Source organism: Heterodontus francisci, chromosome 28 (genome assembly GCF_036365525.1).
Source record: "Heterodontus francisci isolate sHetFra1 chromosome 28, sHetFra1.hap1, whole genome shotgun sequence".
Lineage (NCBI taxonomy): Eukaryota > Metazoa > Chordata > Chondrichthyes > Heterodontiformes > Heterodontidae > Heterodontus > Heterodontus francisci.
This window is the reverse complement of record NC_090398.1, coordinates 23,700,966-23,726,235: the sequence shown is the minus strand read 5'-3', so window position 1 is coordinate 23,726,235 and position 25,270 is coordinate 23,700,966. Positions and strand designations below refer to the sequence as shown.

General features: G+C 44.1%; 1 protein-coding gene across 4 annotated transcripts in view; it reads left to right on the top strand.

Moving 5' to 3' along the window:
- Positions 1 to 1,155, top strand: part of LOC137385137 (NACHT, LRR and PYD domains-containing protein 3-like) — a 130,287-nt gene extending 129,132 nt beyond the window's left edge. For all 4 annotated transcript variants that reach the window (XM_068059989.1, XM_068059985.1, XM_068059987.1 and 1 more), the window contains exon 13: positions 20 to 1,155. In XM_068059989.1, the coding sequence (XP_067916090.1) occupies positions 20 to 107 (88 nt within the window). In that variant the 3' untranslated portion in view covers positions 108 to 1,155. The remainder of the gene's footprint in view (positions 1 to 19) is intronic.
- The last annotated feature ends 24,115 nt before the right edge of the window (positions 1,156 to 25,270 follow it).

Genomic DNA, 25,270 nt, shown 5'->3' with positions numbered 1-25,270 from the left:
AATCTTTAATCTGTTTCAGGCTGGGGCGGAACCGGTTCAGTCCAAGCACAAAGAGACACCTGAAGTTACTGCAGAACTCCAGACCCGGACTGAGTGTGGAAGTGTGACCATTTCAATTTATCAACTTTGTTACTCTCATTATATGAACATTGTTGGCTTATTTTCTGTCCCTCCCCTTTGACTGGCCCCCTCCAGGTATAAATCCGTTTGGCTATTTGCCAGTTTCCAGCTCGAGCTGAGCGAGTGGCATCTCCCATTGTGATGCCAGAGGCTCAGCAACAGAGTCATAAGACTCAGCCACCCGGCCCCGCAGCGCTGCTCCTGCAGGACTTCCGGCCCCGAAGCCCTGCTCCTGCAGGACCTCCGGCCCCGCAGCGCTGCTCCTGCAGGACCTCCGGCCCCGCAGCGCTGCTCCTGCAGGCTATCTGGGGCTGAATGCCCTCCTCCACCACCCATCATGGGGAACTAAAGAAATGCGCAGGCAGTGGGACACTGATAGTTGCACTCGGTGTTCCTGGTTTTGGGCATAGCATTGTCCACCTTCCCACTCAGTATCAGTGTCCAGTTATCCTTTTGGCAAGTGAACCTGTATGAATTCAGGATGGTGATGGGTCTGTTCAGCTGGGATGGAACCAACCGTCCAGTAGTGGCCAAAATCCAATATCTGGGGAGAGCAGGGGGAGTATCCTATTGGGAAGGTCCCTAAGACTGGTGCAGCGAGAGGGGAAATGGGCAGAGTGCCAGGTGAGAATCCTGCTGTTCTGTGATAGTGACCATTTGCAAAGTTTAAGGACCCTGAAGTTCACGTACCCCTGGCACTGCCTTGGGGGCAGGTACTGGTGTTACCAAGGAAATTGTAGTATACTTGCTGCAGACTGAATTTTAAAACAAAATCACTGAGAATGCAAATCATGAGATTGTGAAAAGACCCGATGACCCTGCGAAAGATTGTGAGCAAATTGAGGGGCCAATGAACGGACTTGTTGCCCCTACTCAAGTCGCTTTGTATCATGCTGACACTTGGAAATGTTTCTGACTTTGTTAAACTTGACCTCTGTAGCACTGCCTCCTGGATTATGCAACGAACTGATGAGAGTTGTTATTGTGTGATGAATTAAATGGTTCACTTAACAAGGGCATCTTACCCACTTAAAATTTGAGAATAGAGTGTTATGGCTTGAAGGTCTCCTAATCATTGCTTTTAACAGATAAAGCTGATTGTAGATGATAAGCACCACCCCTGACTGAAATGTCAGAGAGAAAAAAGGTGACAGCGAAACCAAGGAATTATGGACCAATTCTTTTTTAATTCTTTGGATGTAGGTATTGCTGGCAAGGCCATCATTTGTTGCCCATCTCTAACTGCTATTGACAACTGAGTGGCTTGATAGACCATTTCCAAGGATAGTTAAGAGGTAACCACATTGCTGTGGGTCTGGACTCACATGTATACACAGACTAGGCAAGGACGGCAGATTTCCTTCCCTAAAGGACATTAGTGAAACAGAAGGGTTTTTAACAACAATCGATGATAGTTTCATGGCACCATTACTGAGACTAGCTTTCAATTCCAGATTTTTATTTATTTATTCAATTTAAATTCTACCAGCTGCCATGCTGGGATTTGAAGCCTTGGCCTCAGCGTATTAGCCTGGGCCTCTGGATCACTATCCCAGTGACATTACCACTGCACCACCGTCTCCCCTTAGGTAGCATGACATTTGTTGTCAGGAAATTGCCAGTCTTGATTTTAGGATAGTGTGACTTGTAAAAATTTTCAGCTGATCTAGAGAGCGCCGGCTTGGATTTGTAAAGGAGAGGTCGTGCCTGATGAAACTAATTGGATTTTTTGAAGTAGTAACAAAAGTAATGGATAGGGGAATGTCTGTGGATGCTATTTATATGGACTTCCAGAAGGCATCTGATAAACTCCCCTCTTAAGGGACTGTTAGCTAAAGGCTTGCTCATTTCGGGGCAAACAAACCCGTCCGAACCACAGCGGACCCGAGCCCGACCTGGCCTGAGTCCCTCCAATTTTGCCCCGAGCCCGACCATCCTTTTACTTACCTTCCAACTCTGAACCTCCAGGAAGCTGCAGCGTGTGCGTGATGACGTCATAGAGACGTCACTCGCCCAGTGCGCGGACTCCGTTTCCCTGCTTGACGTCCCAGACTCCCAGCTTGGGTAAGTTTTTTTTTTTTTAATTTTAATACTTAACAACAGAGCACTTAGCGTGCATGTCCGGCCCGACCCAACCCAAACCAGCCACATGTCGTCTGGTCCCATCGGGTTTGGGTCAGGTAGCAGGCCTTTACTGTTAACTCAAGTTGAGATTTATAGAATTGAAGGCAAATTATTGACCAGTTTAGGAAATTGGCTGAGTGACAGGAGACAGAGAGTAGTGATAATGGGCAGATGCTCCAATTTAAAGCCTGGCTACCCGACCCAAACCCGACTATATGTCGAAGTCGGGTCGGTATTCAGCGTCCAGCATTTGGGCTCAGGTCGGGACGGGCTGGACCAGTTTAAGAACATTAGAAATAGGAGCAGGAGTAGGCCATTCAGCCCCTCAAGCCTGCCCTGCCATTCAATAAGATCATGGCTGATCTGTCCCAGGCCTGAACTCCTCTTTCGGGCCTGCTCCACATACTTCTCGACTCCCCAAGATTTCAAAAATCTATCTACCTCCTCTTTAAATGCATTTAGTGACCTAGCCTCCACAACTCTGAGGTAGAGAATTCCAGAGATTCACCACCCTCAGAGAAGAAATTCCTTTGCATCTCACTTTTAAATGTGTGCTCCCTTATTCTGTAACAATGTCCCCTAGTTCGAGATTCCCCCACTAGTGGAAACATATTCTCAACATCTACCCTGTCGAGCCCCCCCAGAATCTTATATGTTTCAATAAGATCACCTCTTATTCTTCTAAACGCTAATGAATAAAGAACTAACCTGTTTCGCCGTTCCTGATAAGACAACTCCTTCCTCCCAGGAATCAGCCTAGTGAACCTTTTCTGAACTATGTCCAGTGTTTTGTTTTTGTTTTAGTCTATGATCTTTTTCTGTTTCAAAAATATATTTTATTTTCTGGTTGGGTCGGACATTTTAAAAAGATTAAAGGACTTGGGGCCCGGGTCGGGTTCGGGTTGGCTGTTGTCGGGCGGGGCCCAGGTCAAGTTTTAATTTTATACCTGAGCCAGGCTTTGCTCCAGTTGGCAGCATGTGCGGCGCAGTGGTTAGCACTGCAGCCTCACAGCTCCAGCGACCCGGGTTTGGTTCTGGGTACTGTCTGTGTGGTACTGTCTGTGTGGAGTTTGCAAGTTCTCCCTGTGACCGCGTGGGTTTCTGCCGGGTGCTCCGGTTTCCCCCCACTGCCAAAGACTTGCCAGTTGATAGGTGAATTGGCCATGCTAAATTGCCCCTAGTGTAGGTAGGAGAATGGTGGGGATGTGGTAGGGAATATGGGATTAATGTAGGATTAGTATAAGTGGGTGGTTGTTGGTCGGCACAGACTCGGTGGGTCGAAGGGCCTGTTTCAGTGCTGTATCTCTGACTGTGAGTAATGGTGTCCCGCAAGGATCTGTTGGGGTCTCAGCTATATCTCCAACTGCTGGTGTCCCTGTCTCACTGTAGTTACTGTCCCCTTTCACCATCTCCATCTGCTGGTGTCCTTGTCTCACTGCATTCAGTTACTCTCCTTGCTCTCCATCTGGTGGTGTCCCTCTCTCTCAGCAGTTACTCCCCCCTCTCACCATCTCCATCTGCCAGTGTCCCTGTTGGGTTTATATGGGCTGATGATGCAAAGTTAGGTGGGATAGTAAGCTGTGAAGAGGACACAAAGAGGCTGCAAAGGAAGACGGATGGGTTAAGTGAGAGGGCAAGAAAGTGGCAGCTGGAATATAATGTGGAGAAATGGGAGGTTCTTCACTTGGCAAGAAGAATAGAAAGACAGAACATTTTTACAAATGGTGAGAAACTATTAAATGTTGGTAATATAAAAGCAAAATACTGCAGTTGCTAGAAATCTGAAATAAAAACAAGAAATGCTGGAAATACTTAGCAGATCTGGCAAACGTCTGCACAGATGCTGCCAGACCTGAGTATTTCCAGCATTTCTTGTTTTTATATTAAATGTTGGTGTTTAGAGGGATTTTGGTGTCCTCGTACAAAAAAACACAAAGTTAACATGCAGGTCCTGCGACAAAACTTTCAGTCGCTGTCTGGTGCTGCATCGAAAATGTTTTCCTGAATACATTGGCTATTTTGTCTGACCTGTAAACACTTAGAACTTGATTATGGATGAAGACAGAGTAAATAGTCATATAGCTGTAGCTGTATCGGCTCTGGTCAAGTCATATTTTGAGTAAAGTTCTGTTCCCTGCAGTTGAACTGCACTATTCTTGGTACAAAGGAGAATTAAAGACCTGATAGATCCTCCACCAGCAGTGGGCTGTGAGCAAGGGCTTGATGAGACAAGGCCCTCTGTAAATTAAAAAAAACTCACCGAAAATATCATACAACAATATGAAATAATGAACAGGATAGGGACATGTGTTTTAGCTGAAGATAGAAACACAACACGAACGCACGCACATAGGTTACGCAGAGCAAATTTAGTGGAGGTGGGAGGTATTCTTAAAGAGCAGGTGGTCATGAGCTTGATTTGGTTGGAATGCACACAGGGATCGTTCATTCATTCAAACTGTTGTAAGTGGGAATAAAGTAGGGCAATGAATCCAGACTTGTTCATCCCAAAACAGCAAAGGAATTTTTGAGCATTACTGTAATCTAATTGTTAGACAAGATTTAGAAATAATTATAAAAAATCCAGTTAACACAAAGTAATCACATATTAATTTCTTTTTATGTTATGTCATGTAGTTAAATCTTCTAATTAAACACTACAAAGCATAGGAAATAGGAGCAGAAGTAGGCCATTCGGACTCTAGCCTGCTCTGCCGTTCAGTTGGATCATGGCTGATGTACCTCAACACCATTTTCCAACATTGTCGCCATATTCCCTTGATATCTTTAATATCTAGAAATCTATCGATGTTTATCTTGAACATACTCAATGACTGAGCATCCACCACCCTCTGGGGTAGAGAATTCAAAAGATACACCACCCTCGGAGTGAAGAAATTCATCCCCATCTCATTCTAAAATGGCCTGCCACTTATTCTGAGACTTTCTCCTGGTTCTAGACTCCCGGTCAGGTGGAACATATTCCTACATCTGCACTTTTCAGCCCTGTAAGAATTTTGTATGGTTCGATGAGATCATCTCTCATGCTCCTATATGCTAGAGAATATAGTCCCAGCCTCCTTAGGGGAGGAGACTGAAACAGTACACAATATTCCAGGTGAGGTCTCACCAAGGTTCTCTACAATTGCAGCGAGGCATCCTTACTCCAGTACTCAAATTCTGTTGCAATACAGGCCAACATACCATTCACCTTCCTAATTGCTTGCTGCACCTGCATGTTGGCTTTCAGTGACAAAAGCAACTAAAAATACACGTGCAAACATTGATGACAGCATTCTCTTAAGTCAGCTGATACGCGTATTTAGATTCACTTTATTACCCCAATTGAAGACTTAGTTCCCTTTTTAGTCCTGTCTAGCCAATGTTTTCTGTACAACTTTGGGAAAATAATACTGAACAGGCCTAGAAACATAGTGATAGGAGATTGCATTGACAGTGGGAGAAGGGACATGGAGTAGCAGCTGCTGTATGAGCCTTTTAGCTAAACTTAAACCCTAGCGAATGGACTGTTAAGTGAAAGCAGGAAGAGGAAGCTTTGAAATCACCTGAATGCAATGTATTCATCATCTTCAGCAAAGCATCCTCTGTGATCTCAGTATATGGGCCGTGAGTATATGTAATATCTAATCTTTACCATAACTTTAATCATTGGACTGCGTGTAGAGTTCATGCTTGGGCTGCAGCCTCTCATATGAATCATAAAATCATAGAATGGTTATAGCACAGAAGGAGGCCATTTGGCCCTTTGGATCCATGCCAGATCCCTGAAAGAGAAATTCAGTTAGTCCCACTCCCCTGCCTGAAGCCCTACATTTTTTACTCTTCAGATAATTATCCAATTTCTTTTTGAAAGCCACAATTGAATCAGCATCCACCACACTCCCAGACAGTGACCCCAACCACACGCTGCATTAAAAAGTATTTCATCTTGTCACCTTTGGTTCTTTCACCATTCACTTTAAATTCGTGTCCTCTGGCTCATGACTCTTCTGCCAATGGGACCAGTTTCTCTCCAACTACTCTGTCCAGACACCTCATGATTTTGAACATTTCTGTCAAATCTCTTCACACCCTTCTCTTTGGACTGCAGTATCCCATCAACCTTCAATAAATTGCACACATATCTCCCCAGCCCCTTTTGCTCCTGCACGCCCTTTAGAATTGTATCCTTTATTTTCTACAAAGGTGCGTCACTTCACACTACTGTGCATAAAATTTCATCTGCCACGTGCCCGCCCTTTCCACCAGCCTGTGTCCTCTTGAAGTCGATCACTATCCATCTCACAGTTCACAATACTTCCAAGCTTTGTGTTGTTTGAAAATTTGGAAATTGTGCCCTACATACTCAAGTCTAAGTCATTAATATGGGACAAGAAATGCAGTGGTCCTAGTACTGACCCCGGAAAACTCCTCCACATACCTTCCTCCAGTCCGAGAAAACAACTGTTCACCACTACACTCAGTTGCCTTCCACTTAGCTAATGTTGTATTCATGCTGCCATCTTTTATTCCATGGGCTTTACTTTTGCTGACAAGCTGGTTATGTGGCACTTTATCAAACGCCTTTTGGAAGTCCATGTACACCACATTAATGCCATTCCTTTCATCAGCCTTGTTTGTTACTTCAAAAACTCAATCACAGTAGTTTTCCCAAAACAAATCTCTGCTGGTTTTCCTTAATTAATCCACATTTGTCCAAATGACTGTTAGTTTTGTCCCAGATTATTGTTTCTAAATGCATTTCTGCCACTGAGGTTAAACTGACTTGCCTGTAGTAGCTGGCCTTAGCTTTACATCCTTTTTGAACAAGGGTGTAACATTTGCAATTCTCCAGTCCTCTGGCACCACTCCTGGATCAAACGAATATTGGAAGATTCTGGCCAGTACCTCAGCAATTTCCACCATTACTTCCTTTAGCATCCTTGGATGCATAGGAAGTAACTATTTCCCTTAGCAGGGAGGTCAATAACCAGGAGAGATAGATTTAAAGTAATTGGCAGAAAGATTAGAGGGGAGCTGAGGAGATTTTTTTTCACCCAGAGAGTGTTCAGGGTCCAGAACCCACTACCCAAAAGTGTAGAAGAACCCCTTATCAGGTTTAACAAAGAGGACTTGGATATGCAGTTGAAATGCTATAAACTACATTGCTCAGGACCAAGGACTGGGAAGTGAGGCTAGGCCTGTAATATTATATAATTCACAATCCTAACAATGATTTATTGACCAATAAAAAGGTAATGAAGATATTTTAATTATTTCTCATTGGACAATTCTGCAGCTTTCGGCATCCCGTTACACAAAGACTATTAAATCCATAGAGGGCATGGCCCACATTAACCGAGATTTCACGAGATGTGTGAACAAAGTAAAGACTTTGATATAGTGGGACAATTTCCACTGTAGCACAGTTGGTTAGAATGATATTGAATTGAGCTATTTAAAATATTTTCTCCGGCTGGGGAACTAGGGGTAAAAGGTCATCAATGTAATTGCGGCAGGATGTTGCTGCAGGAGCTGCTCAGGATACTGACCTAAGCCCAACCGTCTTTCGGCTGCTTCATCAATGACCTCCCCTCCAACTTAAGGTCAGAAGTGGGGATGTTTGCTGATGATTGCACATTGTTCAGTACCATTCGCAATCGTCAGATACTGAAGTAGTCCAAATGCAACAACGCCTAGACAGTATTCAGTCTTGGGCTGATAAGTGACAAGTAACATTCATGCCGCATGTGCCAAGCAATGGACATCTCCCCTTGAAATGCAATGGCGTTATCAGTGCTGAATCTCCCACCATCAGCATCCTGGGAGTTACCATTGAGCAGAAACTTAACTGGAACAGAGAAATAAATACTGTGGCTACAGAAGCAGGTCAGAAGCTGGGAATTCCGCAGTGAGCACTGTGACTCCCCAAAGACTGTCCGCCATCTACCAGGCAAAAGTCAGGAGAATGATGGTGTACTCTCTACTTGCTTGGATGGGTCCAGCTCCAACAACACTCGATGCTTGACACAATCCAACACAAAGCTTGATCAGCACCTTAAATATTCACTCTCTCCACCACTGGCACACAGTGGCAGCAGAGTGTACCAAATACAAAATACACTGCAACAAGCCTCCTTTGGCAGCATTGTCCAACCCCACCACCTCTCCCACGTGGAAGGACAAGGGCAGCAGCAGTTAATCTGTTAATTGTGTGGCACTAGTTTGATTATATGCAGTTGAAAGGTGTTAACTGAGGTCTTAGTTAAGCACTTATAAGCATGAGGAAGGAGTTTGAGTGAGGAGCTGCATGTTTGTAAGCCTTTTATTCTGCACAGTAAATGTGAAACTGAGTAAATATAGGTTCTAGCATTATCTTTCCATAACAGGCTTTCTGGAATTTAACAGCAGCCACAACAACACTCAAGTTCCCTCCAAGTCACACACTCGGAAATATATCTCCGTTGTTTCACTATCGCTGGGTCAGAATTCTGGATCTCTCTCTCTTAACAGCACTGTAGGTGTATCTGGAGCACACAGGCTGCAGCAGTTCAAGACTATGGCTCACCACCACGTTCTCAAGGACAATAAATGCTGGCCTTGCCAAAGATGCTGACATGCACAGAAAGAATAATAAATGCAATTAAATAGTCACTAATCAAATGTGGGACAGGATAGGAGAAATATCTTCATGTACGTTCGCTGAAGCATGAAATGCTTTGCCAGACAGAATGGTTGAAATGGGGACCATTACAAAAATTAAAAGGGAAATTGTGTAAGTATTTCAAGCACAGCAAGGTACAGAACTATAGCGAAGGAATGAAGTAATGATTTTAGTTTTTGAATTCTTCGAGCAAAGACCCATCAAACATATGGGGATCTGAGCGGCCTCCTTCTGTCCAGTGCTTCAAAATGTTTGCAGAATTGGTATTTCAATATATCCGTTTCTTCTTTACAATAAATAGTTAAATGATAGATTTTTTATTTTAGAGATACAGCACTGTGACAGGCCCTCCGGCCCACTGAGTCTGCACGAATAACAACCACCGATTTATACTAACCCTACAGTAATCCCACATTCTCTAACACCTACCTACAATTTACAATGGCCAGTTTATCTATCACCTGCAAGTCTTTGGGAGGAAACCAGAGCACCCGGTGAAAACCCACGCAGTCACTTGCAAACTCCGCACAGGCAGTACCCAGAATCAAACCCGGGACCCTGGATCTGTGAGGCTGCAGTGCTAACCACTGCACTGCCCTCAGTTAAGTGCAATCTGCAAAGCTGTTCATGTTTCACAACCTTCACACAATGGGCATTTCATTAAAGCACAGTGTTTTCTTTTTTAAAAACTTTCGAACATAGAAAATAGGAGCAGGAGTAGGCCATTCAGCCCTTCGAGCCTGCTCCACCATTCATTATGATCACGGCTGATCATCCAACTCAGTAACCTGTTCCCGCTTTCACCCCATACCCATTGATCCCTTTTGCCCCAAAAGCTATATCTAACTCCTTCTTGAAAACATACAATGTTTTGGCTTCAACTGCTTTCTGTGGTGGCGAATTCCATCGGCTCACCACTCTCTGGGTGAAGAAATTTCTCCTCATCTCAGTCCTGAAAGGTTTACCCGTATCCTGAGACTATGACCCCTGGTTCTGGACTCCCCCACCATCAGGAACATCCTTCCTGCATCTACCCTGTCAAGTCCTGTTAGAATTTTATAGGTTTCTATGAGATCCCCCTTCACTCTTCTGAACTCCAGCGAATATAATCGTAATCGACTCAATCGCTCCTCATTCGTCAGTCCCACCAGCCCAGGAATCAGTCTGGCAAACCTTCACTGCACTCCCTCTATAGCAAGAACATCCTTCCTCAGTTAAGGAGACCAAAACTGCACACAATATTGCAGGCGTGGCCTCACCAAGGCCTTGTATAATTGCAGCAAGCTATCCCTGTTCCTGTACTCGAATCCTCGCATTTAACCAGGTTATACTGCATCTGCCATGCATTTGCCCACTCACCTAACTTGTCCAAATCACCCTGAAGCCTCTTAGCATCCTGTTCATAACTCACCCTCCCACCCAGTTTTGTGTCATCTGCAAATCTGGAGATTTTACATTTAGTTCCCTCATCTAAATCATTAATATATATTGTGAATAGCTGGGGTCCTAGCATTGATCCCTGCGGTACCCCACTAGGCACTGCCTGCCATTCGGAAAAAGACCCGTTTATTCCTACTCTTTGTTTCCTGTCTGTCAACCAATTTTCTATCCATCGCAACACACTACCCCCAATCCCAAGCCCTTTAATTTTACACGCTAATCTATTATGTGGGACTTTGTCGAAAGCCTTCTGAAAGTTGGAATAAACCACATTCACTGAAACCCCCCCCCCCCCCTCATCAATTCTGCTAGCTGCATCCTCGAAGAATTCTAGTCGATTTGTCAAGCATGATTTCCCTTTCGTAAATCCACACTGACTCTGTCCGATTCTACCACTGTTCTCCAAGTGCTCTGCTATAAAATCTTTGATAATGGACTCTAGAATTTTCCACGCTACCGACGTCAGGCTGACTGGCCTATAATTCCCTGTTTTCTCTCTACCTCCCTTTTTAATTAGTGGAGTTACATTAGCTACCCTCCAATCTGTAGGAACTGTTCCAGCGTCTATAGAATCTTCCAAATGTGTGGTGATAATCGAAGCAAATCCATATTCTCTGCAGACTACTATTGACTCTACTAAATACAATTATTTTGATGAGGTTAAACCACCGTATCAGCACTGTCCATGTTGATGACCATATGAAAGAAGCACTGAGGGTAGCATGTACTCTGGGTGAAGTTCTTGAATGTCCATCATTAACAGTGGCTTGGCAGCACCATTACTGACCGATCTGGCTGAGTTCTGCAGGACACAAATGACAGACCAAGTTTACAGCAGGTTGTGAAAGAACCGAAGAGGGAACAACCTACTTGACGTCATGCTCAGCAATCTGCATGTTGCAGATTCATCTATCAATTAAAGCATTGGTAGGGGTGAAAACTGCATGGTCTATGTGGAGATGATGCCCCTTTGCACACTGAGAACAGTCTCCATCGTGTTGTGTGGCACGAACACAGTTGTTAAATGGGATAGTTTAAGAATAGATCTAGCAGTACAAAACTGGACACCAATGAGGTGTTGTGCGCCATTAGCAGCAGAAACATTTTATTCTGCCACAACCTTGTGGCACAGCATATCCCTTAGCATAGCATTGCCATCAAAGCCAGGCAATGAACAGTGGTTCATTGAGGAATATAAAAGTGCCTGTCACCAGCAGCACCGCTCTTACCTAAAAATGAGTTGGCAACCTGGTGAAGCTACAACACAGGACTACTTGCATACTAAACAATGAAAACAGGATGCTATAGATAGAGAAAAGCGATATCATAACCAACGAATCGGATCAAAGATATGCACTCCTGCCACATCCAGTCATGAATGGTTGTGGATAATGAACAACTAACGGGAGGAGGCTCCATGAGCATCCCTAATCCCAATGATGTGGGAGCCCAGCAGGATAGTGAAAAAGATAAGGCTTAAGCGATCACAAACAATCAGCCAGATGTGCGAGTGGACGATCCACCATGGCCTCTTCCTTAGATCCCCACCATCACAGAAACCAGTCTTCATCCAATTCGATTCACTTCACGTGATATCAAGAAATGGGTGAGCGCATTGTACACAGCAAAGGTTATGAGCCCCAGCCACAGCTGGACGGTGGTGCTGAAGACATGTGCTCCAGGGCTAACGCTCGACTTGTGCTACAAAATAAGAAGCACCCCTCGCAAAGGTGTTCCAGTACATCTGCAACTCTCCATTGCAAACGACAAATTGGAAAATTGCCCAGTATATTCTGTGAACTAAAAGGAGGATAAGTCCAATCTAGCTATGTACTGCCACCTCCGTCTACTCTCAATGATCAGCAATGTATTGGAGGGTGTGGTTGAAAGTGGTATCAAGCAGCACTTCTGTATCAATAATTTTTTCACCAATGCTCAGTTTTTTGTTCTACCAAGACCAATTGGCCCCAGACCTCATTACAGCCTTGGTCCAAATATGGACAGAAGAGCTGAATTCCAGAGGTGAATTGAAAGTGACTACAGTGGCATCGAGGCAGCAATTGACATCCAAGAGAGATGGTCGAAATTAAGTCAATGGAAATCGGGGACTGGGAGGGCGCACTTCCATGGCTGGAGTCATAATTAGCACTGCTGAGGATATTGGAGATCAATTATCTCACACACCGGGCATTATTCTAGGCCTAACCATCTTCAGCTGCTTCATCAATGACTCTCCCTCTACCATAAGGTCAGAAATAGATATGCACACTGATGATTTCACGGTATTCAGTTCAACTTGCAACTCCTCAGATAATGAAGCAATCCGTGGCCAAATGCAGCAATACCTGAACACCATTCAGACTTGAGCTGGCAAGTGACCAGCAACATTTGTGCCACACAACTGGCAGGCAATGATTACCTTCAACAAGAAAAAATGTCATCACCTCCAGTTGACATTCAACAGCGTTACAAAGAACATAGAACAGTGCAGCACAGTACAGGCCCTTCAGCCCACGATGTTGTGCCAAACCTTTAACCTACTCTAAGATCAAACTACCTACATACCTTTCATTCTACTATCATCCATGTACCTATCCAAGAGTCGCTTAAATGCCCCTAATGTATCTGCTTCTACTACCACCGCTGGCAGTGCATTCCACGCACCCACCACTCTCTGTGTAAAGAACCTACCTCTGACATCTCCCCGAAACCTTCCTCCAATCACCTTTAAATTATGCCCTATGGTGATAGCCCTTTCCGCTCTGGGAAAGGGTCTCTGGCTATCCACTCTATCTATGCCTCTCATCATCTTGTACCCCTCTATCAAGTCACCTCTCATCCTTCTTCGTTCCAATGAGAAAAGCCCTAGCACCCTCAACCTTTCTTCATAAGACATGCCCTCCAGTCCAGGCAGCATCCTGGTAAATCTCCTCTGCACCCTCTCTAAAGCTTCCACATCCTTCCTATAATGAGGCGACCAGAACTGAACACCATATTGCAAGTGTGGTCTAACCAGGGCTTTATAGAGCTGCAGCATAACCTCGCAGCTCTTAAACTCAACCCCCCTGTTAATGAAAGCCAACACACCATATGCCTTCTTAACAACCCTACCAACTTGGGTGGCAACTTTGAGCGATCTATGGACATGGACCCCAAGATCCCTCTGTTCCTCCACACTACCAAGAATCCTGTCTTTAAGCCTGTATTCTGCATTCAAGTTTGACCTTCCAAAATGAATCACTTCACACTTTTCCAGGTTGAACTTCATCTGCCACTTCTCAGCCCAGCTCTGCATCCTGTCAATGTCCCGTTGCAACCTACAACAGCCTTCCACACTATCCACAACTCCAGCAACCTTTGTGTCATCACTTGCTAACCCAGCCTTCCACTTCCTCATCCAAGTCATTTATAAAAATCACAAAAAGCAGAGATCCCAGAACAGATCCCTGCGGACCACCACTGGTCACCGAGCTCCAGGCTGAATACTTTCCATCTACTACCACCCTCTGTTTTCTATGGGCCAGCCAATTCTGTATCCAGACAGCCAACTTTCCCTGTATCCCATGCCTCCTTACTTTCTGAATGAGCCTACCATGGGGAACCTTATCAAACGCCTTGCTAAAATCCATATACACCACATCCACTGCTCTTCCTTCATCAATGTGTTTTGTCACATCTTCAAAGAATTCAATAAGGATTGTGAGGCATGACCTGCCCCTTACAAAGCTATGCTGACTGTCTCTAATCAAACTATGCTTTTCCAAATAATCATAAATCCTGTCTCTCAGAATCCTCTCCAATAATATGCCCACTACCGACGTAAGACTGACTGGTCTATAATTCCCAGGGTTATCCCTATTCCCTTTCTTGAACAAGGGAATAACATTTGCCACCCTCCAATCATCTGGTACTACTCCAGTGGACAGTGAGGACGCAAAGATCATCGCCAAAGGCGCGGCAATCTCTTCCCTCGCTTCCCTTAATATCCTTGAGTATATCCCGTCTGGCCCCGGGGACTTATCTGTCCTCATGTCTTTCAAACTTTCCAGCACATCCTCCCTCTTAACATCCATTTCTGAATTCCTCCAAGATTGATCTCTTAAGGCAGGGGTGGGGAAGGGGGTGGCTGGTCTCATCACTGACCCGAAACTTAACTGTGACAGCCACACAATTACTGTGGCTATAAAAGCAGGTCGGAAGCTGGCTATTCAAAGGAAAGTGAGTCACCTCATGCATTCCAATAGCTTTTGCAGCATTTAGAAGGCACACCGCAGCAGTGCGATAGAATATTTTCTAGTTGGTTGATTGAGTGCAGCTCCTAAAACACTCAAGAAAGCCGGACATCATCCAGGGCAAAGCAATCCACTTGATTGGTACCCCATCCCCTCTTTAAAGATACGCTCCCTTCACCAACTGTGCCCAGTGTCTGCAGTGTGTAATAGCTACAAGATTCACTGCAGCAAATTGCGAAGGCGTTTTTGAGAGGATCTCTCAATCCTTGACCACTATTGAGAAGGACAAGGGTAACAAGCCATGAGAAAACTGTCGCCTCCAATTTCCCCTTCAAAGCAGACACCATCCTAGTTTGGGAATGCATTGCTGGTCCTTTACTATCACTTGGTCGAAATCTTCGCACTTCCTCGGTAACAGCAATGTGGAATGACGTTCATCCACTCCGACTACTGTGGTTCAAGAAGGTGGCTCACACATATCGCCTCAAGTCTGGGTAGCTCAGCCGGTAAAGTATCAGGCTTTTAATCTGAGGTTCTAGGGTTCGAGTTGTTGTTGGTTAAGGTGGCACGAGAATGGGTGGATCATTTTTCAGCCAGTATAGAAGGGCCAAGTGGCCTCTTTCTGTGCCATAAAATTTCTCTGATTTTATGATTCCAACTAGGGATGGGCAATAAATATTCGCCGTTCCTGCGATGCTGACATCCCGTCAATGAATGTAGTACCTGCTATTTCTCCGTTATCATATCACCACGAGTGCATATTATCCAACAAAGGACTGCAATTTAAGCGGAAAGCTTGCTGTAGAACGTTTCAGTGTTTTAATTAAAAAAAAAGTATTTTGCATTGTGCATTTAATGCCTCATGCAAAAGATGTTCTTTCTCACAATGTGTTAAGTGGACAGAAATTTCCACCAACGATTATTGTCTTGTGCCATTCATTGCTAAATTAACCCACCCCTATTACGCCATGTTTTCACTGTGGGGAGGCGGTGGCATAGTGATAATGTTACTAAGCTGATAATTTACCGCACCCCAAGCTTAACCTCTGGGATATGAATTCAGAATTCACCACGGCACATCCTAGAATTTGAAATTAGTCAATCCACTTGGAATTAAAAGCTAGTCTCGTGGTGGACATGCAGCCATTGTCAACTGTTGTAAATACTCATCCTTGAGGGGGAAAAAATCTACTGTTCTTACCTGGTCTGGCCTACAATGCTGGACTCAGTTGTATCAAGGCTTTGCAAAGTCTAAGAAATCGACTTACTCCCAAGGACTGCAGCGGCTCAAGAAGGCAGTACAACACCGCCTTCTCAAGAGCAATTAGGGGTGGGCAATAAATGCTGGCCTAGCCAGCGACGCCCACATCCCACCAGCAAACTTAAGAAGGAAATCTTTCTGCCTGACGTTGTTCCGAAAAATTAACAAGGCTTTGTCTGTATTCTTAGGAATACATTGTGATTTGGGCGATTTTTCTAGCGTCCTTCTGGGACTGTGTTTTGAATGTTTTCAGAATTCAGGTGATTGTTTAATTTCTGCAGTCCTTTACTTTCCTTCTGTATGACTTGTTCACAGAAATTAACCCCTTAATAAAAGAAACCCTGGCAAGTTACAACGACCGTGACCTGTACAAAATTACTAAGTTCTACCGCCAGAGACTGGAAGAAGGAATTGAGGAATTTATGGAAATTGTCAGTGTAGCATTCCTGCGAGAAAACACATTCAGCTGCTATTTCCAAACACCAGTTTCAGAATTTCTTTATGATTATTCAAGGCAACTTATGTATAAGTCAGTCAAATAATATAGACTTGCATTTCACTCAAAATCCATTCAACAGAAGTGGAAATGTAATGTCTAGAATTTTTTAAAAAAGGAAACATTGTTAAATGGAGCAGCATATTTACTAATGCAAATAGAATGAAGAGGAAGTGATAAAGAACTTTAATTTTGCTCCGTTCACAGAGTATCAGGGAGCTGATAGAGAAGGGAAACAGACGGGAGGCTTCCAGGCAGCTTTTCAACTTTGTGATCGAACACGGTGCTCAAGCAGGACGAACCCAAACTGAAAAACATATTGATGGAGATATACGAGACAGGTGCCGTATAAAAGTACCTTTAAACGCATCCGTTCAATATAGCGATAATAATATTTTTGCTGATTTCGATAGATGTCTTTGCAATACTAACTGAAGGAAAAATGTTTGCAGGTGTGAATTTGCCGAGGGAAACTATTCTCAGCGCGGTAGAACAGAAGGTGTCCGATATTCTGAAAGGAAAGCGTGATGGAAATAAGAGAGGGAGAGAGAGAAAGAACGGATGGCTGGGGATGGTCAGACCCCACCGTGGCCATTCTGTCAAAACCGCTTTATGTTTGCTCATTTATTGATTTCTGATAACCCAACAATCAAGAATTGGCCTTGAATTAATCTGTGCAACAATAGCTAAATGTTTAATGCTCGGAAAATCTTTGCTATCTTAACTGACATCATAATGCATTTACTTCAAAGATGTTAACAACTCGGATAAGGAATTCCAAGCCTGCATTATCGAACCTGTCCTACTGCGTTAGTGAACCCATAACCCTGGACATGGCCGTCTACCATGTTATAGGAGCAACACCCAACACACTTCACTCCGATTCCTAGGTCGGCCATTTAAACGCAGGAATTAATGAACTTTAAAGAAATAGCAATTGCCTTCTCTATGGTTCCTGTCAGAGGGTTTTCAGACTAAAAAGGCCAAGTGCATTAATTGATATTGCACACTACAGTCCCCGTGGAGCAATTCGCCGTGGAGATAGGGATCTTTCCTGACTAAGTCCCTAAGTGCAAAACAAAATGAAAAAAAGAGAACAATTCTATAAATGTTTAAATCACTAATAAAACAAAATGCTGCAAATAAACAGCTGGTCAGGTAGCATCTATGTGAAGAGAGAGGTCACTCGTGTGTAACTCTTCATCCAAGTAAATTCTGGGAGAATAATTTATAAATAAATAGTGGTTTGGTAGTACAGAACTTGAATATTGCAGAAAACGGAAACATTTTGTCGCAACATTTCGTCTTACACTCATCAGGACAAATCACAAGAATACCAATGTAAGGGACATTCATCAAATTAATACTGTATGAGAAGAGAGAGCTGATTGGTTGGCAAGTGGACTCTGATTGGTAGAGGCGCCCACTACCAACCAATCAGCACTCTCTTCTCATACAGTATAAATTTGTTGCTTTCACTTACACTGGTATTCTTGCAACAAAGTGATTATTGACTCTGACGTTTTAGTGGCACAGGCCTCATTTGCACATGTGCCACTGGAGCGCCAGCTAGTGGTTGCGTTGTCAGCAAACGCAGCCTTAAATAATTTAAGATAAATAAATACTTATTAAATCCTTACTAAATTGTTATAATAACTATGTGGTCCCTCGTGCTAGATTCCTACTATAAATATTAAATGCTAACTAAATACAGTAATCTCCTCCCTCTGGTTTAGTTACTCTACTTATTAATTAGTTAATTAGGGTTTTAATCCATTTTTATCAATGTTTTATTTTCAAATTCATTTAAAAATAAATTCCCTACCAGCCAATCAGGTCACAGCTTTCCTGTGACGTCACTTTCAGTTTTTTTTACCAGAGGTAAGTTTTTTATACTTGCCGGTCCAGAACTCTGCCCTCTGCGTCTTCTCCCAGTCAGCTGTGCTCTTTGGAAGCTCTGGGCTCCCCTCACTCTGAGGACAGATAGGAAATGAAAGGAGCTCCTCGCTCCCTCCTTACCGAACTTCCTCACTTACCAAACTTCCACTGTAGCACTCCAATGCAAACAAAGTCAGCACTGTAAGATGGCTCACTTTTATACTGACTCACTCTAGTCCCCTGAAAACTGGTTTAATCCAATTCTCTAATTAACAAGCAGAGCCTGAGTGAACCCTGTTTAAAGCTGGTCTAAAACTCACCTTCTTCAACCCTAACAGCAACCGTTAAGTTGCTCTGTATCCCTGGAATTTCGAAGGGTAAGGGGTGAGTTGATCAAAATTTACAAGATAGTACTGGAAGCTGATGGGGTAGATACAGACAAACTCTGCTCATTGCTTAGAGGCGTCTCGGACGAGGGGCACAGTCAAAAAAATCGAATTTTGGTCGAAAACCCTTTCAAGGGTGAAATTCATTAACACCTCTACACACAAAGGGTAGTAGAATTTTGGAATTGTCTTTCACAAATGACCCCTCCCTATCTCTGCAATCTCCTCCAGCTCCAAATTCCTCCAATATCTGCAATCCTCTAATTCTGGCCTCTTGAGCATCCCCAATTTGAATCGTTCCACCACTGGTGGCCGTGCCTTCAAGCTGCCAAGACCCTAACTCTGGAATTCCTTTCCAAAACCTCTCCGCCTCATGAACTCTCTTTCCTCTTTGAAGACGCTCCTTCAAACCAACCTCTGACCAAGTTTTTGGTCGTCCAGTCTAATATCTCCTGAAGTGTCTTGGTGTCAAATTTTTATTTTCTTTATTCATTTGTTGGTGTGTGCGTTACTGGCCATGCCAGTATTTATTGTCCATTCATAATTGCCCTTGAGAAGGTGGTGTTGAGCCCCCTTCTTGAACCGCTGCAGTCCATGTGGGGTAGGTACACCCACAGTGCTGTTCGGAAACGAGTTGCAGGATTTAGACCCTGTCACAGTGAAGGAGCGGCGATATATTTCCAAGTCAGGATGGTGTGTGACTTGAAGGAAAACTTGCAGGTGGTGGTGTTCCCATACGTGTTTCCTGTTTGTTTGCTTTCTCTCTTCCCCTCCCTCTTTTTAGACCTCCCTGTCCTTCTGTCCCTCTCTGTCATGAGAACCTAAGAACAGAAGAAAGTGGGTGCAGGAACAGGGAGACCTGGGGATATCTGTGTACAAATTGAAGGTGGCAGGGCTGGTAGAGAAAGTGGTTAAGAGGCATATGGGATCCCAGGCTTTGTAAATAGAGGCTTAGAGTATAAAAGCAAGGAGGTTATGAGGATGCTTTATAAAACAGTGCTCCATCCTCAACTAGTATTGTGTCCAATTCTGGACAGCTTACTTTAGGAAGGATGTGAGGGCATTTGAGAGGGTGCAGAAAGGATTCACGAGCAAGGTTCCAGGGATGAGGGACTTCAGTTATGTGGATAGTTTGGAGAAACTGGGGTTGTTCTCCATAGAGAAGAGAAACTTGAGATTAGATTTGGTAAAGGTATTAAAAATCATGAGGTGTCCGGACAGAGTAAATGTAGGAGTAGGAATGCAGCACATAGGACATTCCAGAACTAATTCTATTCAGTGTTTACTTAAACAAGTGAATTGACCATTTAATATTTTTAACTTGCTTAACCCTTGTGTTCCCACAAAGATCAAGCTAGAAAATTCAACAGTGGCCACTTTGATTTCATCCCATCGTGTCTTATGTACATTCTCACAGGATAGCAGGTATAACTGATCAATGGTGTATCACAGGGATTGGTGCTGGGACCCTTGCTGTTTGTAGTATACATTAATGATTTAGACGTGAACATAGACGGTATGATAAGTAAGTTCGCAGATGACACGAAAATTGGTGGTGTCAAAAATAGTGAGTAGGAAAGCCTTAGATTACAGGACGATATAGATGGGCCGGTAAGATGGGCAGAGCCGTGGCAAATGGAATTTAATCCTGAAAAGTGTGAGGTGATGCATTTTGGGAGGGCTAACAAGGCAAGGGAATATACATTTTTTTGTAGGACGCTAGGAAGTACAGAGAGTCAGAGGGATCTTGGTGGACTTGCTCATAGAACACTGAAGGCAGCAGTACAGGTAGATAAGGTGGTTAGGGAAGGTATATAGGATACTTGTCTTTGTCAGCTGAGGTATAGAATATAAGAGCAGGGAGGTTATGATGGAGCTGTATAATACACTAGTTAGGCCACAGCTGGGGTACTGTGTACAGTTCTGGTCACCACACTATAGGAAGGATGTGATTGCACTGGAGAGGGTACAGAGGAGATTCACCAGGATGTTGCCTGGGCTGGAGCATTTCAGCTATGAAGAGAGACTGAAAAGGCTGGAGTTGTTTTCCTGAGTAGAGCAGAGAAGGCTAAGCGAGGACCTGATTGAGGTATACAAAATTATGAGGGGCATAGATAGGTTAGATAGGAAGAAACTTTTTCCCTTAGTGGAGGGGTCAATAACCAGGGGGCACAGATTTGCGTTAAGGGTCAGGAGGTTTAAAGGGGATTGAAGGAATTATTTTTCTTCACCCAAAGGGTGGTTGGAATCTGGAACGCACTGCCTGATGAGGTGGTAGAGGCAGAAACCCTCGTAACATTTAAGAAGTATTTAGATGAGCACTTGAAATGCCGTAGCATACAAGACTACAGGCCAAGTGCTGGAAAATGGGATTAGAATAGGTAGGTGCTTGATGGTCGGCACAGACACGATGGGCCGAAGGGCCTGTCTCTGTGCTGTATACCTCTATGACTCTAACTGTCGTCATAGTATTCAGCTGAAAATTGATCAGTTACATTGTTATTTTAGTCCATATTTACAGTACACATGGTACCTTACTGTTGCAATAAAGTCAGATAGTATCTATTCATCCCAGTGGGGCAAAATTTCACTGTTTCAACATTCTCACCAAATACAAAAACATTCCACAATACAAGGCTCTAAAATTCAACACAAGTTTCCTTTTCTGTGTCTCGCTGGTCTGTTCTGATTCTCTGAGGGATTACTGATGCTTATCCTGCACATGAGCAGTCGGCCTAATTCCATGTGCCTGTCCTGCTCCCAAACCCGGCATCCACTTACATTAAGGCAAGTGATACAGGAGCGTCTCAGTGACTGAGGCAGGTGAATCTTGAGCCTGAGTTGGGCACAGTGAGTGACCCAGGTTAATCTGACACTCCAGGGACAGTTGAAACGGAGCTTTACTCTGTCTCTAACCCGTGCTGTACCTTCTCTGAGAGTGTTCGATGGGGCAGTGCAGACGAGGAGAGTTATTCCTTACCAATTGTAAACATGGAGAAGTTATTCCTTAAAGTGCATATCCAAGAGATTCTTTTAAATGTGATGAGGGTTTCTGCCTCGACCATCCTTTCAGGCAGTTAGTTACAGACACCCAACAGCCACTGGGTGAAAAAACTATTGATGTGATTTGTTCAGTGAAGTTTGATGTCAATGTTTCCCCACAATGTTGATGCTGGGGGATTCAGCGATGGGATAAGGCTTTGAATGCCAAGGGGAGGTGGTTGGATTCTCTCTTGTCGCAGATGGTCATTGCCTGGCACTTTTGTGACATGATTGTTACTTGCCACTGGTCATCCAAAGCCTGAATGTTGTCCAGATTTTGGTGCATGTGGCTCTGGATTGCTTCATTAACTCAGGCAAAATACTGTGGATGCTGGAAATCTGGAAACCATCGAGCTGAATCACTAACTCTGTTTCTCTCTCCACAGATGTTGCCTGACCTGCTCAGTATTTCCAGCATTTTCTGCTGGGATTGCATTATCTGAGGAGGTGACAATTGAACTGAATACTGTACAATCATCAGTGAACATCCCCACTTCTGACCTTACGATGGAGGACAGGTCATTGAGTTAACAGCTGAAGATGGTTGAGCCTAGGACACTGCCCTGAGGAACTTCTGCAGTGATGTTGTGGGACTGAGATGATTGACCTCCAACAACCACAACCATCTTCCTTTGTGCTCGGTATGACTCCAATCAGCAGTTTCCTACTGACTTCAATTTTACTCGGGCTCCTTGATGCCACACTCGGTCAAATGCTGCCTTGATGTTGAGGTCATTCTCTCTTCCCAGTAGCAGACAGAAATGAATCTTTCCCTTTGACCTGTTGTGTACTGAACATGTTCTGCATCTTCACAGCCTGATACAGGACTGTACACGGCCGATTAATGTAGCCCATCAAACACTCCCAGAGCAGGTTCAGCTCAGCTTAGGAACAGAGTACAGTTCCTTTAACATTCTGTCTCTGTCTTCCTCTCTCTTTCTCTCCCTCCTGCTATCTCTGACACTAGGAGAGAGACAGAGGGAGAGAGGGTTAGAATGCAGGCAGAGAGAGAGGGCTGTAGAGGGGGACAAGATTGGAGAGAGAGAGATTGTGGGGTCGACTGAAAGGGAGAATGTAAGATGTATTAATTTGATGTAATCCTTCACTGCTGTGTGCATAAACATTTAAGAGACAGGTATGGAGAGATAACCATCTGGAGAGATCCAGAGGGAATATCCTCCATTTTGATCATCTGTCAAGCTATTCAACTGTGGGAGCCATCATACCATCATGATATTGGTTGTGGACATTTTGGAATCTATGTCCCCGCTTATGGACCTCTGTGCTAAGTGAAATAGGTTCTTCCTAAGGACACTAGGAGAGAGACAGAGGGAGAGAGGGTTAGATATGCAGGCAGAGAGAGGGCTGCAGAGAGGGACAAGGTTGGAGAAAGAGATTGTTGGGTTGAATTGAAAGGGTGAATGTAAGATATATTAATTTGATGTAATCCTTCACTCCTGTGTACACAAACAGAGAAAGACAGGTGTAGATAGTGAAATATTGGTAGAGGGAGAAATGTAGTTGAAGTTGGGGCCCAGGCGGCTGGTTCTGATAATCTCAAAGGAAAACGCCCCATTGTAAACATCCAGCAAGCTATTCCACCATAAGAGCCATCACACCCTCATGCTATTGGTGCGGAAATATTAAAATCTATGTCCCTAGTTATTGACCCCTCTGCTAAGGGAAATGGGTCCTTCCTATTCACTCTATCTAGGCCCATTGTCATTTTATAGACCCCAATTAAATCTCCCCCAGCCTCCTCTGTTCCACAGAAAACAACTGCAGCCTATCCAATCATTCCTCATATCTAAAACTCTCCATTTCTGACAACACCCTCTGTAAATCTGCTCTGTACCCTCTCTAGTGTGATCACATCCTTCCTGTAATGTGGTGACCAGAACTGTACACAGTACTCTAGCTGTGGTCCAACTAGTGTTTTATACAGTTCTTCGCTGCTCTTATATTCTGTACATTGGCCAATAACGGAAAGCATTCCATAAGCACAGTGGTGCAGTGGTTAGCACTGCAGCCTCACAGCTCCAGCGACCCGGGTTCAATTCTGGGTACTGCCTGTGTGGAGTTTGCAAGTTCTCCCTATGTCTGCGTGGGTTTTCTCCGGGTGCTCCGGTTTCCTCCCACAGCCAAAAGGCTTGCAGGTTGATAGGTAAATTGGCCATTATAAATTGCCCCTAGTATAGGTAGGTGGTAGGGGAATATAGGGACAGGTGAGGAGGTGGCAGGGATATGGGGTTAGTGTAGGATTAGTATAAATGGGTGGTTGATGGTCGGCACAGACTCGGTGGGCCGAAGGGCCTGTTTCAGTGCTATATCTCTAAATTTAAAATATGATCCACCTGTCCTATTACCTTTAGGAATCAGTGGACAGTGACTCCAAGGTCCCTCTGTTCCCAGAGAGAGATATTGTTCGGTTATATTGAAAGAGAAAATATAATAATTTGATGTAATCCTTCACTGCAGTATACACAGACATACGAGAGAGAGGCATGGAGTGGGAAACATTGGGGTAGAGGGAGAGAAATAGGTGGCGAGGTGAACAAATAGGAAAGGAGTGATAGGCACAGAGAGAGAGGTAATCTCTCTTGCTGGTAATCTCTTTCCATCTCTATCTATCTCTTCCCCTCGGTTCTACTCTCTGAAACCCTATTTCTTCTCTCTGTTATTCATTTTCCAAGTCTATCTCTCCCTTTTCTCTCTCTATTTCCCTCTGTACACTATCTCAATCTCTCCCTCTTGATCTCCAGATGGGAAGAGGGAGAAAGAGAGCAGAGAAAAGGTGTTGCAAGTAGTGAGAGATGGGGAGAAAGAGACAGAGGAAGAGTGAGGCTGGCATTTTTGGATCGATCTTTACTCTGTATCTAACTCCGTGCTGTACCTGTCCTGGGAGTGTTTGATGGGGACAGTGCAGAGAGAGCTTTTCTCTGTATCTAACTCCGTGCTGTACCTGTCCTGGGAGTGTTTGATGGGGACAGTGCAGAGGGAGCTTTTCTCTGTATCTAACTCCGTGCTGTTTCTGTCCTGGGAGTGTTTGATGGGCACAGTGTAGAGGGAGCTTTACTCTGTATTTTAATGACCTGACTTGGGTTTATCGGGCAGAACTTCAAAGTTTGCAGAAGACACAAAACTTTGGAAATGTAGTAAAGAGGGAAGAGAATAGCAGCAGACTTCAGGAAGCTATTGACAGCCTGGTGAATTGGACAGATACACGACAGGTTAACTTCAATGCTGAGTAATGCGAAGTGAAGGATTTTGGAAGGAAGACTGGGAAAGGCAATAAAACCTACATGGTACAAAGTTAAAATGGGTGCAGGAACAGAGAGGTCTTACACTTCCAGGAGCTGACAGTGTGTGTGTGTGTGTGTCTCTCTCTCTCTGTCTTTCCCCCCCACCCACCCCCACCACCACCCCCCCAACCCCCACCCCCCAACACCCTTTCACTCACTCTCTTTCTCTTTCAATGCTGATCCTGACTTTTCTCGGAATCCTTCTTGGTTGAATCGTACCCTGAAATGTTTCAGGCTCACTGTTACAAGGAACAAGTCACAATTTCTGCGGTACTTTCGATATCTTAAGGATTCAGTTTGTAGCTTGGATTCTGTCAGGTAACTG